The sequence below is a fragment of the Podarcis pityusensis genome (assembly GCF_964106645.2).
Source record: "Podarcis pityusensis genome assembly, chromosome: 9".
Classification (NCBI taxonomy): Eukaryota; Metazoa; Chordata; class Lepidosauria; order Squamata; family Lacertidae; genus Podarcis; species Podarcis pityusensis.
Genome location: NC_138034.1, coordinates 42,839,765 through 42,857,256, shown reverse-complemented (window position 1 = coordinate 42,857,256; position 17,492 = coordinate 42,839,765). Strand labels below are relative to the sequence as shown.

At 41.0% G+C, this 17,492-nt stretch overlaps 1 protein-coding gene across 1 annotated transcript in view; it reads right to left on the bottom strand.

Annotated features, from left to right (window-relative positions):
* Nucleotides 1–17,492, bottom strand: part of SLC7A11 (solute carrier family 7 member 11) — a 50,467-nt gene extending 32,975 nt beyond the window's left edge. The window contains exons 1-4 of the mRNA XM_081021459.1: nt 16,697–17,492; nt 13,194–13,320; nt 9,265–9,380; nt 1,643–1,768 (exon numbers count right to left, since the gene is read on the bottom strand). Of these exons, the coding sequence (XP_080877585.1) occupies nt 1,643–1,768; nt 9,265–9,380; nt 13,194–13,320; nt 16,697–16,973 (646 nt within the window). The 5' untranslated portion in view covers nt 16,974–17,492. The remainder of the gene's footprint in view (nt 1–1,642; nt 1,769–9,264; nt 9,381–13,193; nt 13,321–16,696) is intronic.

Below are 17,492 nucleotides of genomic sequence, written 5' to 3'. Positions count from 1 at the left end.
AGGGAGTAGCCACGCACCAATTCCAGCAGCTCCTGGGGCTTTTCAGCTTCCCCTTTCCTCCTTCATATGCAAAGTAGGCAAATATGAAACTTCCATTTACATTTTGGAACAAACTGCAGTTTTCAATGGTGTCCAGATATGGAAAATTGTGAGAAGTTTGTCATAACATAGTTTCAAATCATGGTTTGTTAATTTACTGCAGCCTATACAAACCATGGTTCTTGTATTTGGATGTAACAGGAAACTGCAGTTTGTTCCAATACAATAACAGTTATTCACATTATATCTGTAAACATGTGGTATTAAAAACAGCTGGCACATTGATTATCTTATTAGATTCAAAGTAACCCTTAATTAAAAGAATTAGCCATCTGTTTAAACAGCATAGAGGAATAAGCTGAGAAAAGTTTTGAAAGTGAAAGCCAATCAGTGGGAATATAAACCTGAAGGAAGAAGCTGGAAAATTTTAAATCAAGAGTTTGGCTGTGTTTGGATGTAACTCATAACCACAGTTTAGCATTATGAAAATAACTCTACATGTGCCTTGGTTCACACAATCCTCCTCCTTTCCTCCTTTCTCATGGTCAAATGAAGGAAAGTGGAAACTTCTACCCTTCTTTTAGATTAACCGCAGTTTAGCCTGTTGTGCAGTTAGTTGAAACAAGTCAGATTTAAAAGCTATTGTTTGAACTTGGCTTGTTTCATCTATCCATAGGCCACTAATCACCATTTGTCTGCGTTTGGATTGCACAAGAAGATGTATTTAAAACCTTTTAAAAGTCAGAGGTTTACACAGACACATCTCTCTATTCAGGCAAACAACAGGAATGATGGCAGTTCAAGAAACACAGTCCAGAGAGGTAGAAGCATTCGAGGAAGACCTCAAGGGCTGAATTTGCCCCATGGGTTTGAAGTCCCCTTCAGCCCTGTTCTAAATTATACAGCAAGGAGCATTCAATGGTGCATGCGCCCCCTCCAAGCCGCCTGGTTGGGCGCTTACCCGTGGGCGTGGTGCGCCAGCCAGGTGAGTGGGTGGCAGGGGGCTAACGCCCCCTGCATAAGACAGGCATCGGATCCCGCCCACAACCCCTCCCCTCTTGCAGGAGGAAAGGCTTTTTGCAATGGAATTTGATGAATGAAGAGCACTGTGGAAGAGTTTTGCTCACAGATTATGTATTGTCTTCTAAGTGTGTGTGTGTGTGTGTGTGCGCGCGCATGCGTGTGTGCGTGCGCGCGCATGCGTGTGTGTGTGCGCGCGCATGCGTGTGTGCGTGCGCGCATACACACACACAGCCAAATGGAATACAGTATAAAATAGTTGTTTGAATGTCCTATCGGAAGTTCTGTTCCAATGCATTTACCCTCCTAATAATTTTTTTCTTGAGAGGAGCAACTCATTGGCCCTTCATTTAAAACATTATGGATCCAGCCTCAATACGCTCTCATCAGCATGCTGCTGTAAATATAAGTTCTTCTCAGCATAGTTCCACTTCCAGTTATTTACATGACAGTATGGAGCTTAAGTTGAACAAGCAGAGACTAATTAAGAGATTTTGCTGGCCTCAGCACTATATGGGTAGGGACAAGGGTGGGAAGGGGGAGATAAAAGCACTTAAAATAGCATTTACTTTTCACTTCATACCTTTAATTAGCTGCATAACTCCAGGGACTATAATTATCAAAATTGCTACGAGCTTGCAAAAGGTTAGGAAAATCTGGATGCGGGCACTCCAGCTGACACTCATGCTATTCAGGACCATTACAATTGCTGGAAGGGGGAAAAGAAGAGAAAATAGTTAAAAGAAAGTGCTACTCATCCCTCCAAAAGCACCATAAGCTTCATCAAGGGAAAGCTTTCCCCAGCATGCATTCTAGGCATTTGCAGAAGAAGTGGAGTTACCCTTATAAACGTTTCCTTCATTAGTCTTCTTGCCACACACTTTTTTTCATCATCCCACTCTCCTCAACATGCCTTTGCTAAAGCACTCCTTTCCCCCCCCCCCACCACCACCACTGCCGTTCTACCAGCCATAAATCTCTTTGCAAGCTTTCAACAGCAGATATTAAAGTTTCTTCCTTCCTGGCAGAACCATTCAGTGTTGATAATTGATGAACTGGTATAACTCAGCCTTTAAACTGAAAATTAATGTCACTTTCCCATTTCAGTTGTAATCTTTGGTTTGATTTAACTTCAGATTTGTATGGCATTGAAAACATTGAACAATGGAATAAAACAATCAGAGTGCCAAATCCTCACAATTATGGGCCCTGCAAAACATTGCCCTTTGGGCTCAATGTTCACATTCATTTCTTCTCCTAAAGGTTCTGTGTGGTTTCCTCTAGAGAGATGCCTTGGGGAATGTGCATTCAGCAAGGTGGTTATAAGGAACCTTTCAGCTCTCTTGGGGAGCCTGAATTACTTCCATATTCCATATTCTTAAGTATGAATAAGTACATGAGCAAAAGACTATTACCTACTAAGTTACATCAGTTTTGTATCAGTTCAACTGTAATGACATTTTCCAAAGAACACTGGGAAATCTGGAAAGAATTCCCCAGAGTTTCTTGGGCAGAGGGAACTTAAAAAAAATATGTTTCCATCTGATGAATTAATTGTTTGTTTTCTTGCATCTGTATCCTGCCTTTCTTCCCTCTAGAACCTAAGGCAGAATTCCCTGTGGTTACCAGGTCGTCTCCCATCCAGCTACTGACCAGGTCCAGACATGCTTAGCTTTAGCAAGCAGGTGACCTCAAGTGCCTTCACATGTCTGAGACACACGCACTTCTCCCTACCCTATTTGCATGGTGATGCAATTACTTGTAGTTGTTATTTAATAATAATAATAACAACCACTTCACAGACCAGGACTTAAGGCATCTAAAACATTTTTATAAAAAAAAAAACATATAATTTTTTTTAACCTAAAACACACTGATTTCACCCACCAGGACATTTTGTCAAGCAACCTGCCCTATGCCTGATGCTATTATATATGACGTCAGGGATTTCATATATGATGACTGAGCTGAAAGGTTGTTTGCAAACAGTGGCGATTTCTGCCCCCATTTCTGCTTTAGTCAGAATTCTCTAAGATCCCTAGTAATTACACTCCTCCTCTGCCATAATGAGGATACCTGGTTGCACAGTAGCTACATTTTTACTTTCTCACAGTCTTCCAAAGTGACGCTAGGCTGAGGGTATTTGGGGAAATTAAAAGGGCAGCTAGATGCCTAGAGTGACCAATCGGGGGGGGAAGAATTCAGGGAGGCAGGGTAGATACCAGCATGGTCACTGCTAGGATGCTGGGGCCCTGGGAGCTGCCCAACGATTCCAGGTGCAGATGTAGGGCAAGCAGGAATGAGCAGTGGCATCTGGCTAGCAACAAGAGAGCAAGAAAACACACTGAGCATGGACATCTGCATAGGGAAAGTCTATGCAAGCAGCCTGTCTTTGCTCAGTGCATGAATGGCAGGGCTGAGGAAACCATGCAATGTAGGAATAGGGCAAGTGGTGCAGTCCACCTTGTATTCAATTAGCCAAACTTGGCCCTCCAGCTATTTTTGGACTACAGCGCCCATCATCCCTAGCTAACAGGACCAGTGGTCAGGGATGATGGGAATTGTAGTCCCAAAACATCTGGAGGGCCAGGTTTGCCCATCACTGAACTAGAGTAATGTGTGAAGGGGCCTAGAGGAATCTGTTCTTCATGTATAAATATAAATATATTATATACATTGCCACGCTGCCATGACCAGCTATAAATATAAAGTAGGCAGTCAGATTAAGGAGCTTAAACCAAAGAAACAACAGCAACAAAATCTTAAAAAGACACCAGCCAATTTCCAATTTTTCCAAAACAGAAAAGGGATTACAGGGCGAGAATAACATGTTTAGAAGTTTGCACTGGGCCCAGAGAAGTGATTGTTTGGTTGTTACAAATGTGCATATAATTAAATGACTTAATCCTTATGTTTAAAGAAAAGTGCAATTAATGGTCAATCAGTAGCCAAAGAAAGAAAATATTGTTTATTTTCTTCCGTCCAGCTACTCATTCAGGATTAACTGGAAGGCTGGGTTAACTGGAAAACCACCATCACATTTACTGCGCAGACAGATTTATGCAGAGTCATGGAGATTAGCAGACACAACAGAAGCCTTGTGTATCTGCCCTGGTTAGATCTATAAATCCAGACTACCCAAGATGGAGGCTGTGAACTTGCATACTAAAAATACTGAACTAGTGTAATGCTTCATATTGCCAGAATATTTATTCACAATTATCGTCACACGTACAGGATTTTTTTATAGGTGTACAGCATGTGGTGTTTCTTTACACAACTTGGCCACCAGCTTCCTCAACATGAAACAATAGAGTTCACAACCTCAGGATTAATTTAACCTTGTGTTTGTTACGTTGAACTATTCTTTAGATTCACAACTGAATACATCCTTGGTTACAATGCCACAAACTAAGGGCCTGTCCACACTTGTCCCAAGTCAAGAAACCTTGGGTCCAAGTGGTTTGCAGCTTGTCCAATGGCTTTCCTCTGTAAAACCTTCTCTTTAGCATGAAATTGGAGTGAACGTCAATCTGGAGAAAACCCAATGAACATTTGCTCCGATTCAATAGTAAGCAGTGGGTTTTCCCGGGGGAAAGCTGGGGGGGGGGGAGTGTTTACAGAAATATAGATGATCCCTGAAAGAGGTGTTGGAATCCAATGATGATTTGGTGGGAGAGAAGCAGCGATTCAGTAATATGCTGAGGGGAAAAGACATTAAACTGTAATATCTGTTAGCAACACAGTTCTTTCAGGCTAATTGCACAATGATATATAGGCTGACAAGAAGCCATGGTGAAGTATATGAAAGGACTTTAAACACCGACTTTGTCTTTTAAAGGAAAGATCAGAATAAAAAGAGTTCAGCTTCTCTGCCTTGAACACAGTTATACAACTCAGGGATGAATGAGTAATCCAAGCATCTTTGCTCCTATGAGCACTTAGTAGCAACATTTCAATACAGCGACCTGCCTTGCAGAAATATGTGCTTGATTTTCCGTTAGTTAATAGCCAGCAAGAACCTGAGTTATGTGGATGACAAAAGTTCACACAGCATCTTGTGGCCTCCTTTCTGAGCAGTCCAAGGAATGAATCATAAATCACTCTTCTTAAGTGAGTCATGCTTATTGCAATGAAAAAGCCAGCATCTGTTTGAGAACAGTTTATCAGTATTTATAGCAAGGCTTTATTGTAAGTTCTGCCATGTTCAAACTGGTCGTGAGGCTGCCAGCCTGTTTTGTGGCTGCTCTGTTGTGGCTTTGTAGTTAGTCATAAAAAGAGGGCAAAAGTGTCATTTAATATTACAGCACATGGGGTTTGCTTTTATAACTACATCGGTGTGTTCATCCACCTGCAAAGTTTGCACAATCTTCCTAAGTTTAATGTGGAGTGTGGGTGTGTATGTTAAACTAAAAAACCAAGGTAGGGGTACAAAGAATTACATAGAATATATTTATGGAAGTATGAAAAGTATGGAATGGATATGGAATCTCATATGTGTCAGTTTTGTATTTAAAGATATGTATGGGGCACTGCCAAAAAAAAATAATAGAGCTACTTAACATTTATAAATATAGTGATTTTAATCTATTATAACAACATTTTCTATCACAAATATACAAATAAAAAAATGTAAACACATTTTGATATTTTTGAGAGCCAAAAACTGTATTGCATGATTCACAGAACTGCAAAATTGTAAAAAAAATTATGTACTGATCTGCACATTAGTCAAGGAAGTGAAGATCAGGACAGAACAGTACAAATTGGAATTTACAAAAATTGAATTCATCAGGCATCCAAACAGAAGTACTGCTTGTGGAAGTTTGTCTGACTATGGAGGTGGTATTCAGACTATTCTAGACAGACGCTGACTTGTCCTAAAGGATCAGGATTGATGTCTTGTTGTTGGGGAAGGGTAGATCCACCCCAAGCTGCTTCTGTGGCACATTCACCAATGGAAGATCATGCACCAATTGCAACTGCCTCTGGATAAGGACATTCTAGACACAGTAATTCATGTGCTGACAATCTGAACTACAACTCCCATCAACCTTGACTATTGGCCACAAGAGCTGGGGCTTATGGGAATTGTAGTCTGACAATATCTGGAGAGCACCAGCTTGGAAATCCCTGGTTTATTTTAGTGGGTCTCCTGTTTATTCTAATTCTCAAACCATTATCTTAGCTCAGCAAGTGATCCATAGCAAACTCCCAATCCCAGTTCATTAGAGGTAATGGTGCTGTTACCTCAAGGGACCCAGATAGTGCTTCTTCTTGCTTGTGTGCTCAAAGCAGGGCTGACATTCTACTGTATTTGGTGATCAGTATTTTATTCTCCAAGGGCAAATAGGCTTGCCCTGCAGGGTTTAGCATGCCTCATCCTGGAGTCATTCCAGTTCACCTTACTATAATTGCTTCTTCATGCACATCTTTCAGTGTCTCTCCTGACAGCGGCCTGCCTTGTTCTCAAAGCGCTTCCTAAAAGAGACTCCATTCTGAAGCAGCAACTCCTCCAGCTCACTCCCAGGCTCTCATTTGGTCTCCATGCCAGCCACTTGCTGTTAACTCCTATCTCCCTCCTCAGGTGACATTATTTTAGGAGGACTCCACCTTTCTGCCATACTGATTCTTTCTTTTTAATTAAGGCACATACGGTAATCCTGGTTTATCTCAAAGATTGCCCCATTAAATTAATCGTGATGAAATCCCATTCCAAATTATACACACATTGTGGTCAAATTAAAAACACTAGGCAAATGTTTACAATGGAATCCTTTCCTGCATCCAGCCACCAACGCTGTCCCAGGGGCAAATGCAGGATCAAACATCTGTTTTACTATTATCTTTCCATGAAATATTTTCCACATTAACCTCTAAAGCTCATAACTTTAATTCAATTACTTAGATAGAGCCTTTAGGTTTTAACATAATTAAGAGAAAAATAAGGTGGTCAGGTATTGATTCTCTCTCCACGTTTTGGGTTGGTGGAAAAGCACACTCACAAATAACTTTGGGACCTGGAAGTTCAAGGACAATCCAACTGAAGAAAATGCAAAATGAGTGCATTTCCTTGTGTAACTAGAATTGTCTTGCATGACTTCACTCCTTCTTGATGCCTTTAATTTCCTTTCTAATGTGGGGTCTGGCTGCCTGTTTGTAATATCTGTTAATATAAGGGCCCAGCTTACTATTTCGGCATATTCTTAGTACAAAGAGTTCTGTAATAGATAGATAAACTATATGTGCAGCAGCTGGAAAACAGAAATTGAAGATTTGCCCTTTTGCTCACTTGTTAGGCAATGTCGCTTGCACAGGACGTAATTATATAATTTCCAAAAGATGTAATCTAGGGATCCAGATTTATTCACACTTAGTGTAGGTCCATTGACATCAATGGAACATATATCAAGCCCTAACTTAAGTTCCATTGATTTTAATGGATCTGTTCAAAGTATAGCTTCCAGTTCTTTTCATTTCTCCTACAGATGTTGTTAATAAAATGTGGCCCTAGTTCATCCAATCTTGGGTCCAGTTGCCATTATATTAAGTCAATGCAATATATTGTGGCAAAGGGATATGTGGAACAAGGGGATTTCTGAGATATATCCAGACTCAAGGTTTGACTTTCTATGTCAAACCCAAGAAGATTTAATTGTGCTCAACAGAGGATGGCCAGAGGTTGACTTTAAAGCAGTGTTGGCCAGCCTTAGGTCTCCAGCTGTTTTTGGACTACTACTCCCATCATCCCTAGCTAGAAAGACCAGTGGTCAGGGATGATGGGAATTGTAATCTAAAAACAGCTGGAAACCCAAGGTTGGGAAACACTGCTTTAGAGCACATGTGGAATCTATGTTGCGTAGTGGCCTCCGTAAAAAGACCAAAATCATCTTTATGCCAAGTAGCCATGCTCTCTTCATAACCTGAATACATTAATATTTCAGTTCTTACTGGATTCAGTTACAGTCACCTTTTTCATATTCAGTCTCACCCCTATATCAAGTCTCTGCATAATTGCTGGGGCTTGGGAAGAAGATAAATGTGTAAAAACTGGAGCAAATATTGAAGCACCTGTCAGCTGCCACATTGGTCAAGAAACAACTGATATTCAATAATATCAAAGGTCACAGATAGAACTTAGTATCCATAGCCCATAATTTGCACTGCTGACCAAACACTGAACACTGACTAGGCTCATAATCAGAAGTTTAATATTCTACTGACAAAGGAAACTTCACCACCATGGGGCCTGGAATACTGTGTTCCCCAGATGCACCTGTGACTACAAGGTGACCTACTCATTTCACTTTACACTAAACGGGAAGGTTAAGTGTGAGAGTGAAAAATATCACAAGTTTGTGTGACTGGCCCTTGAAAGTGTGTAAGCAAGTACTGCCCAGCAGAGGCCTAGCTTTTCTCAATGAGTCTTTATCAGTCTGGACACACCAATCCATCTCAACTAGTTAAATAGCTGGTTCCTCCCAGTCTACAATAGTAGGCTATAAACTCTGCAGTGCTAAACAAGCCACAAAATTTCAGACTCTGCAGCTGAGCTAATGTTTGCCAACCACTAACGTGTTTTGTTTTTCCAGGCAATCTAAAACAATCCAGGTGTCATGTGCCAAGTGTCCCACATCTTGGATCATAAAGAGTAGACATCATTTCCCTATTGCCTGCACCATCATGACAGTGGGCCAGAAAGACAGAGCTATTCTATTTCAGCAAGAAGCTGTCTTAGGAGATTTAGGAATGAAAGCTCTGAGTCTGACAGATTCAGTAATTCCAGTTACTGATTTCACCTATCTAATAAGTATCATTGCCTTATCTGGTCAGTTCTCTAGTCTGAATAAAAGATATCAGCCAGCTGCTGCTTTCTGCATTTGTACCTTACCTTGCCTACCCTGCTGGGTTATTTTTCACCCTTTACCATACCTCAGAAGAAAAGCCTTACCCAGCCACTGCAACTCAAACTCCTAGCAAGAGTGTTTGATTTCATATTGTCTCCCACTCTCAAATATAAACCCCTTGGTCATCCTGAAGTATCTCTGAGAACAGTCTGTTTTAAGACTATTAAAACAATTCAGTTACAAATTCACATTTTTAATTTGTCTCGTATGAGTTGTATTAATTGAGTGCAGAATTTATTCTTGCTTTCTTCTGCCTTTCACCTGCTTCAGCCCATTTCTCCTAAAAACTGATACTTACTGATTCCCATAGCTGTAATCAGTTTAATAGCAAGGTCTGGGATTTCACACTGGATAAAAAATGGTTCCAACATGTAACGTCCAAATGCCAGGGAAATCACTGCTGTGGCAGCAGGGCTGCAAGAGAGAAAGAAAGGGGGGAAAGGTTGGTCAGTTTACAGGTAGATATGGAGATTATTTACAGTATACATGCCTACATGACATGTCAGGCTGTGTCAAATATATTACACATGCCAAATTGCTGGTGAATTTTCATGAATGCAAACTGATGTGGAAATGTAGAGAACTGAACAACATTTAAAATATGTGAAGCTGAGAAAAACAGAAATTAATAGATTTGCCCATCCCTACTTCCAGAGTTTTAGGACATTGTCATTAAGGTATTCATCCTATGAAGGCTGGATAACTTTTGCAATTATGAATTGCTTGTGTGAACAGTCTAGTCACGTGAACACTGTAATATCAGAAAATATAACTCACACAACTATTGCGACTACCCTTCTGCCAAGCAGAAAAACGTTTTTTGCACTCTTTTAAAAAATGATTTTTTATATATATATGAAATTCATTTAAACAGGAACAAGTTCTTTTGTTCTCCCTTTTGTGCTCTTGGTAGCTGCGATTCCTGTGCTTTTGGAACTTTTTCTTGGCTCATAATCTTGAGGTTTTCATAAGCGTCATTTCTACATTTTGTGACAGTCACAGTCACCAGGCCTTATTAAAATGAGGAAGTATCCCTAAAGAAACTTACTTTGCACAAAAATCTATAAGCAGAGGAAACCGATTGCTATAAACAATTGCTGGAATTCAAATACGTAGAATTCAAATACATAGAACACATGCCAACACTATAGGGCATGGTGTTTCATAACCGTGGCTTAGTGTGATGTTAGAATTGGTTCCTGCTCTACACCAATTCTGGTTTAGACCCTTTTCTTAAACAAAGCAAGAACAGATGTTATGGAATCCAGCTCCCAAAATCCCTAGTCAACATCCCTAGCCAATGGTCAAGATAGCAGTTGTAGTCCAACTTCTGTAGGGCAGCATATTGACTAACCCAGCTACATTTGGTGGAGGAAGTGTGTCGAGTGTTTGGGGAAACTAGAAACCATAGCTAGAAGTGTCTTTGCAAACTGATTTGGCTAGGTGGAAGCTGAGACAGGCAAGTGAAAGGTAATATTACAGTCCAAGGACAAATTCCAGCCAGGCAAAGGTACTCAAGAACTGTATGAAGAACAGGAGAATCAAGTCAATGGCCCATCTAGTCCAGCATCGTGTTGTCACAGTGGACACTCAGATGCTCATGGGAAACCTTCAAGCAGGGCTCATGCACATGCATGGCTCCCAGGACCTTGAAGGCAGAGGATAGGCATTGTGGCTAGTAGCCACTGGTGGCCTTATCGTCCAATAAGGGAACTGGGCAGCGGGGCTGTCTTAAGCATATCTGGTGCCATGGTGCAAAGATCCCTCCGGTGCCCCCCCCCCGGCAACTCCAAAACAAGGGAGGGGGTGGTGGAAAATGTCCTCTGCCTCCCCCAACACCCTGATCCCCAGTGTGGTGGCAGCAATCAAGCAGGAAAACATGCTGGCGGACATGCTCTCTGGCATCGGGGCGCCCAGGAAGGCAGCCCAGGAAGGCTGTGTGCTGCCTTTCGCTAAGAAGCAGGAGGAGAACAACGGCCGGGAGCAGGGCCGCCTTTGGCAGATGCAGAGGCTTGGGAGGGAAGCTGCGCACAGCTTCTGCGGGCATCACATCGCTCTCCTCCTGCGGAGGCTTGGGAAGGAAGCTGCATGCCTGCCAGCCATATAGTTGGTGAGGCGCAGCTGGTGGGCATGCAGGTAAAGGGGAGGCTGCCGGCAAAGCCGCGCAGCTCCCCCACTCGCTAGGGCACCCCTGAGAGGCCCTGGCGCAACGAACCACTAACACCAATGGGAAAGACGGCTGTGCTGGGCAGGGTCCTCAGGGTCAAAATGACACCTGGAGAGTTGCATTCAGGTTGAAAATGATTCCCCATTAAGGCTATTTTGAATGTAGAAGCGGAGAAAGAGTTAAGCACCTCAATCCCTGCCCACTTCTTTGCTCCAAATTCCAGGCTCACAAAACTGCTTTTCTTTATGAAAGCAAAGCCAGGATTGGGGCTCTCTTATATACATTGCATACTATGCTAAAGTACTTGACTCATCCTTTAAAAAAATAAATAGATGCCAAATTTATTGACACAACGCCAATCAATTTATAGCAGAAACTTAAAGCATTATTTTGGCAGGGGAGGCACTCTTGATAACTACAGATCTGGACAAGCATGTATCCCAGGATGCATGCCATATCGTGGCTTGAAAGGATCTTGCCTTTATTTGTTTTGTGTTGGGTGTGGATTAACACTTGCTAATCAATTCAGTGTGTTCCCAGGAGAGTGACGCACCTCAAATATATATCCCATTCAGAGTGACTGAGCACAATTGTTGTTAACCAAATCCTTTATTGCTACAGCTTGTTACGTAGGCATATGAAGCAATAAGAACAACTAAAATAAGCTACGTAAATACATGTGGCATGGGGCGGGAGAGGGAGAGGAAATGAGAACGCATATTTGTTTCACTTGTATGGATTATCTTTAGTAACACAAGCTCCTCAGATGCAGAATTAGAGTAACTACATCCACAAGCTAAACTGCCTACAGATAAACCTGTTAGCTCCCACAGGTGCTCAAACTGTATTTGTTGTGATATGAGAGCTATTTTAAACAGCATAGTAAACACTGAGCAATTCACATAACATAACAAGGCATTGTGCTTATTTACTAAGCCAACTGGCAGTGTAAATTGTAAGTTAACAATGTTGTAAATGGGCCACTAAGACTATAAAAATGGAATCTCTTGGGCTAGGGGGTGGGAGAACTTGTAGGTTGAAACCAGTTTAGCCAGCTCTACTTCTTTTTCACGCAGGGAATAAAGTGTTAGAGGAAGTGCAATATTCTCAGATCACCCTGGGGCAACAGAACACAATTTCAGCCTCACATAGATTTTCACATTTTACTAAAAGACACCTACAAGTGAAGCTTTAAATTTGTTCAGGACCACTCCAGATCTTGCTCCTGAACACCCATCAGTCACCTTCTTCCTTGTCAACTTTTGGTGCATATTGTGGTCTAAAACACTGTGCCCACTCACAGAGTTCCCACAACCTGCCATGCCCAACCCACTGGAAATTCCAGTGGGGCTCCCTTTTATAAGAGAAAGCAGGGCATTGATTTACAGCTTCTTTTCTACCAAAGACTCCAAGGCAGGGTTTAGAAATAATACTACATAGTCAATACTATATTGAAGTAGAACGGAGGCACGAAGCATACTGAAATGTTAGCCCTAGCCATATTTGCCACAAAGCCAGACTCTGCATGCATACAATTCCATGTGCAATAGACACATGGGAGGGTTCTTTCATATTGTATAGCCCCATCTGACCAAATCTGAATCAAGCGCAGGTGTGCATGTCTCATGGATGCACCAGGGGAGTTGCTGGAAAATGATGATTACTACCTGCAAGTAAGTTTCATAAAAGCCAGCAGACACTGTGATTTATTGGGGGGAAATTACAAGGCTTGGATAGTTTTAAACCAACATTATGATGCAACATGAGGTCCGGGTATTATTAATGTTCTGCTTCAGCTTTTTAGAGCAAACAAAATTAAGCATTTTTTTATTTTTAAAAATATTGCTTTTTAGAGTTTCTTAATTTTTACAAATTAACAATTAGTGGTCCAACTATGTCACAAAGGAAAATCTTGGGAAGCAAGAACAGGAAGCACAAACTAAGGGACAGAACACAGCTGGACTATGTCCATGCACACCATATTTTTAATTGATTTTTGACTTTCAAAAGCATACTGGGAGTACACGACAACAAAACAAATGCAGACAGAATTGACTTACCGTATAATGAGCAGTTCCACCCACACTCTTACAAAAGCAGGTAGAGGGCCAAAGGCTTCCAGAATGTATGTATAATGCCCACCAGATTTCTTTATGCTTGTGCCCAGTTCAGCATAACAGAGCGCACCTGCAAAATCATAATTAATATTAAGGCATCATTTCTGAAAGATAGCCAAGCTTATCTATAATGAATAGTCAGCCTCATACATTTTATTAGCATGCATGTAGCCCAATAGCATTTGCTTACATTCATGCTCCACGCCCCATGAAAACTACACAAGGCCTATTCATGCAAATGCTTCAGGAGATTATTTTTTTTAAAAAAACTTATTTATTGACTTATCTTCTGACAATGGGTGGCATCCAACTAAGGCACAATCAGAGTAGATCCACTGAGATTCATGGACTTAAGTCCATTGGTTGGACTAGATGATCCACGGATCCCCTTCCAATTATATGATTTTTTTTTTATTTCAATGGGCCTTTTCTGGATATGACTAAACAGCACAATCCTAACCAAGTCTACACTGAAGTAAGTCCTGTTGAATTCAACAGGGCTTACTTCCAGATAAGTGGGGTTAGGATTGCCCAGTTTATTTTGAATCACAATCCAGCAACTTTCAGTGTGCAAACATCCCTTTCCAACCAGGACTAGAAGTCCTGCAGTTGGTTGTGTTACTTCATTCAATTAATTGTGGGTGCTCTGAGCCTCTGCAGACAGTTGGTCATTATTAAAATTGTCTTGAAAAAGGGAAGACTTGTGATTGGGAGACAAAATACAGTCAACAATACAGGGGTACCTTGGGTTAAGTACCGTATTTTTTGCTCTAGAAGACTCACTTTTTCCCTCCTAAAAAGTAAGGGGAAATGTGTGTGCATCTTATGGAGCGAATGCAGGCTGCGCAGCTATCCCAGAAGCCAGAACAGCAAAAGGGATTGCTGCTTTCACTGCGCAGCGATCCCTCTTGCTGTTCTGGCTTCTGAGATTCAGAATATTTTTTTTCTTGTTTTCCTCCTCCAAAAACTAGGTGCGTCTTGTGGTCTGGTGCGTCTTATAGAGCGAAAAATACGGTACTTAATTTGTTCAGTTTAACCTGAAACTGTTCTTACCCTGAAGCACCACTTTAGCTAATGGGGCCTCCCACTGCCACCGCGGGATTTCTGTTCTCATCCTGAAGCAAAGTTCTTAACCCAAGGTACTATTTCTGGATTAGCGGAGTCTATAACCTGAAGCATATGTAACCTGAAGCATATGTAACCCGAGGTACCACTGTATTATATTAATTTGGGTGTTATTATTTTTTTGAATAGAGTTCCATTCATAACCCATGCAATCCATAATCAATATAAATCAGTTGTAAAATTGTCACAGGGAATCATCTTTCCTTTTACTGGAGATTTTTATCAATGAGTTGCATTAACATTATTTCATAATTTCACTGAATATTCTGATGGCTACTTTTGAGCATTTCAGTCTCTCTCTTTTTACATTTAAATGTATTTATTAAAGCATCACATCTAAGGGCCACCAAAGCATTTCAATAGACCTGATAAAGTCACTTGCATCTCAAATTTTACTTCTTTTCACTTCAATCTACATAACAGTTAGCAGACCAATTTTGTATATACAGATAGTGGAATTATTTAACATATGCCAATCAACTTAAGCTCCTTTTCTGAGGAAAAAGTCAGTGCTATCTGAAAGTTCTCCTCTAAAATTAACTTCAAAGAATTGCATTTGAGGGTTTCACAGCTACCTGTGCTTTGTTTTTTTTTATTTAAGAATTCTGTAACTGGATCTCTTATTGCATAATCCATGAGGAAGAAGAGTGGAAGATGAAACAGTATGAAGGCAGTGTCTATCAAATTGTTGTCAAAGCTGTGCAGAGAACACTATGAGGACCTTTACTGGCCAAATACTTTTAAGAGAATTTAGCACAAAAATGTAAATTTATGTGTTACAAACGCAAGAAGAATGCATTTTATTTCTTCTGTTCCAATCACATCACTCCTGGACACTGATGCTCAATTAGAACGTAGCATAAACAGAAACAAAATCCATCTCCTGTACTAATTAAAATGAAATTATTTTGAGGTTGACCCTTATGCTGGCCCTGTAAATTATTGTTGGCCCAACAGCTATACGTTCTGATTCTGATCAAAATGTTTTGCAAGGGTGGATAAAGCCTTGTCTCTGATCTTTCAAGTGCACAGTAAGTTGACACAGGGCAACATTCACATTTTCCACTTCTTGAGCAGAGATTTTTTTACTCCCCTCTCATTTGCCCACTGTTCCTAATACCAGAAAATAAGTCGTCTAGGCTAATAGTAATACCTAAGGTCATGCGGGACTTCAGCTTCTTTGAGATTAACTTATTAAGGCAATCAAGAGGCCCATTCTTTGAAAGATTTAGAGGTTATGGATATGACCAGGCTATTTCTTCATCTATATAGATGATAAATGTTATAAAGTCTTTTTTAAAATTAGAATATCATTTTTTTAAAAAAGTTTTAAAAACCTGGTATATACATTGGCCATTTAGTCTTAAACAGAGAGCTCCAGAATCTATTTTCACTCTGCAATCCTATATATGTCTACTTCAAAGTAAGCTCCAGCAAGATCCCTGGTAAATAAGTATAGGATTTCAATTTTAATATCCATGCTCAAACTACAGATGCCATTATCAAGATAATAGCTTTTCTAAACATTAGCAGAATGTCTGGCTTTAAGATTAAGGGTTAGAAGTGAGGGGTTCAAAGTCATCATTCAAACGAGATTTTGATTTAATATTTTTTAAAGAAAAAAATCAAATTAGCTAGAGCAGTGGTTCCCAATTGGTAGTCTGCACAACTGACCCAAGGGGGTCCATGGCATTTTCACAGAACAAAAAAACACCATAGAGATCAAAATTTTCAAAAGTAGGGGGTCCATGGCTTGGCTTTTGAAAAACAGGTGGTCCACAGTACTTAGCTAATTAGGAATCACTGAGTTAGAGTGCTCCTGTTTTATTCCCTTCTTCCTGCCACCAGAGAGTTCAAAAGAAGTTTAGTTCATGCAAAAGTAGAATCTAACCAATGGGGAACTAGGTCAATCTAGGTGTACATTTCGCAGGTGTTCTTCCAACCAAGCGGTTCACCTCCCCCAGCTGCCAGCCCCTCTGTGAGTGTGCTGCTACCTGTTCTTCGAAGCTTAAACTGAAAACCAACACAAACAGCAAACTTTATGATGTGATAAAGGAGACTTCTCTCTGCAATTCCTTCAGGGAGTCGTAAGAAATACAATTTTGGTCTTAAAGTCCTGCTGTACCGAGTTTCGCATGGCAATCTTTGCAACTTACAGTGGTTGCCAAGCGGCAAAATAACCCCCAAAATACCAAAGCAGTGTTAGTTCTGGGTCTCAAATCAGGCTTTTGATCTCCAGTATCAAACTTTTGTCTCTTTTGTGATTTTTTAAATCCACCTGCCGCCCCCCAAGGATCAATTATAAACTTTCACAAACTTACCAAAGAGTGAAAGGATGCCACAGAAAGTCCAGACAATCAAGGACATTCCCACGCTGCCTGTGTTCTGGAGGATTCCTTTGGGAGAGATGAAGATTCCTGCTCCAATGATAGTGCCAATTATAATAGATATCCCTCTCAGTAAAGTTACTTTCTTCTTCAAAACCACTTTGTCTCCCTCGGCTGCCTTGGTCTTGCACTTGGAGGGCAACTTGCCGTTAGATTGCTCCTGCAGGTAGCTGCCATTACAGACTACCGGTCCGGGAGGCTTCCTAAACATGCTTCAGTGCTACCAGCACTCTCCAAGAATGAATGTTTTGTAAAACTCTCCAGCAGGCACTTTCGTTCCTCTCTCTGCCTTTGTCTAGCTAATTGCTTCTACACACAGAGAGAGAGAGAGACATTCACTGCCTGTAGCCTTTCAACCCACCTGTGCCAACAGGTATAAAATTCTTCAGGTGTCTTTTACTTTTCACTGCTATCTCAGTGCTACAGGAACACCTGCCCTTTCACACACAGCTACTACCTTGGTGCTGTTCTTTCACTGGAAGCCAGCTCAGCTTCCGCATGGTCTTGTATATAAGCTCCTGTCATACCAAGTTACTCTTGCTGAGTGATGATGATGCAAATTCTCCAGGTTTGCATCAGCCATAGGAGAGCGCTCTGCTTCTGGCATTACTCAGCACTTTTCCCCGTCACGGTAGCAGGATGTTGCACAACTCACATGAGTCCCATTCAACAAAGGCAGGAGTCCTAAGTGATTTCTAGTAAGCAACTTACTATATCAGCACACGCCCAA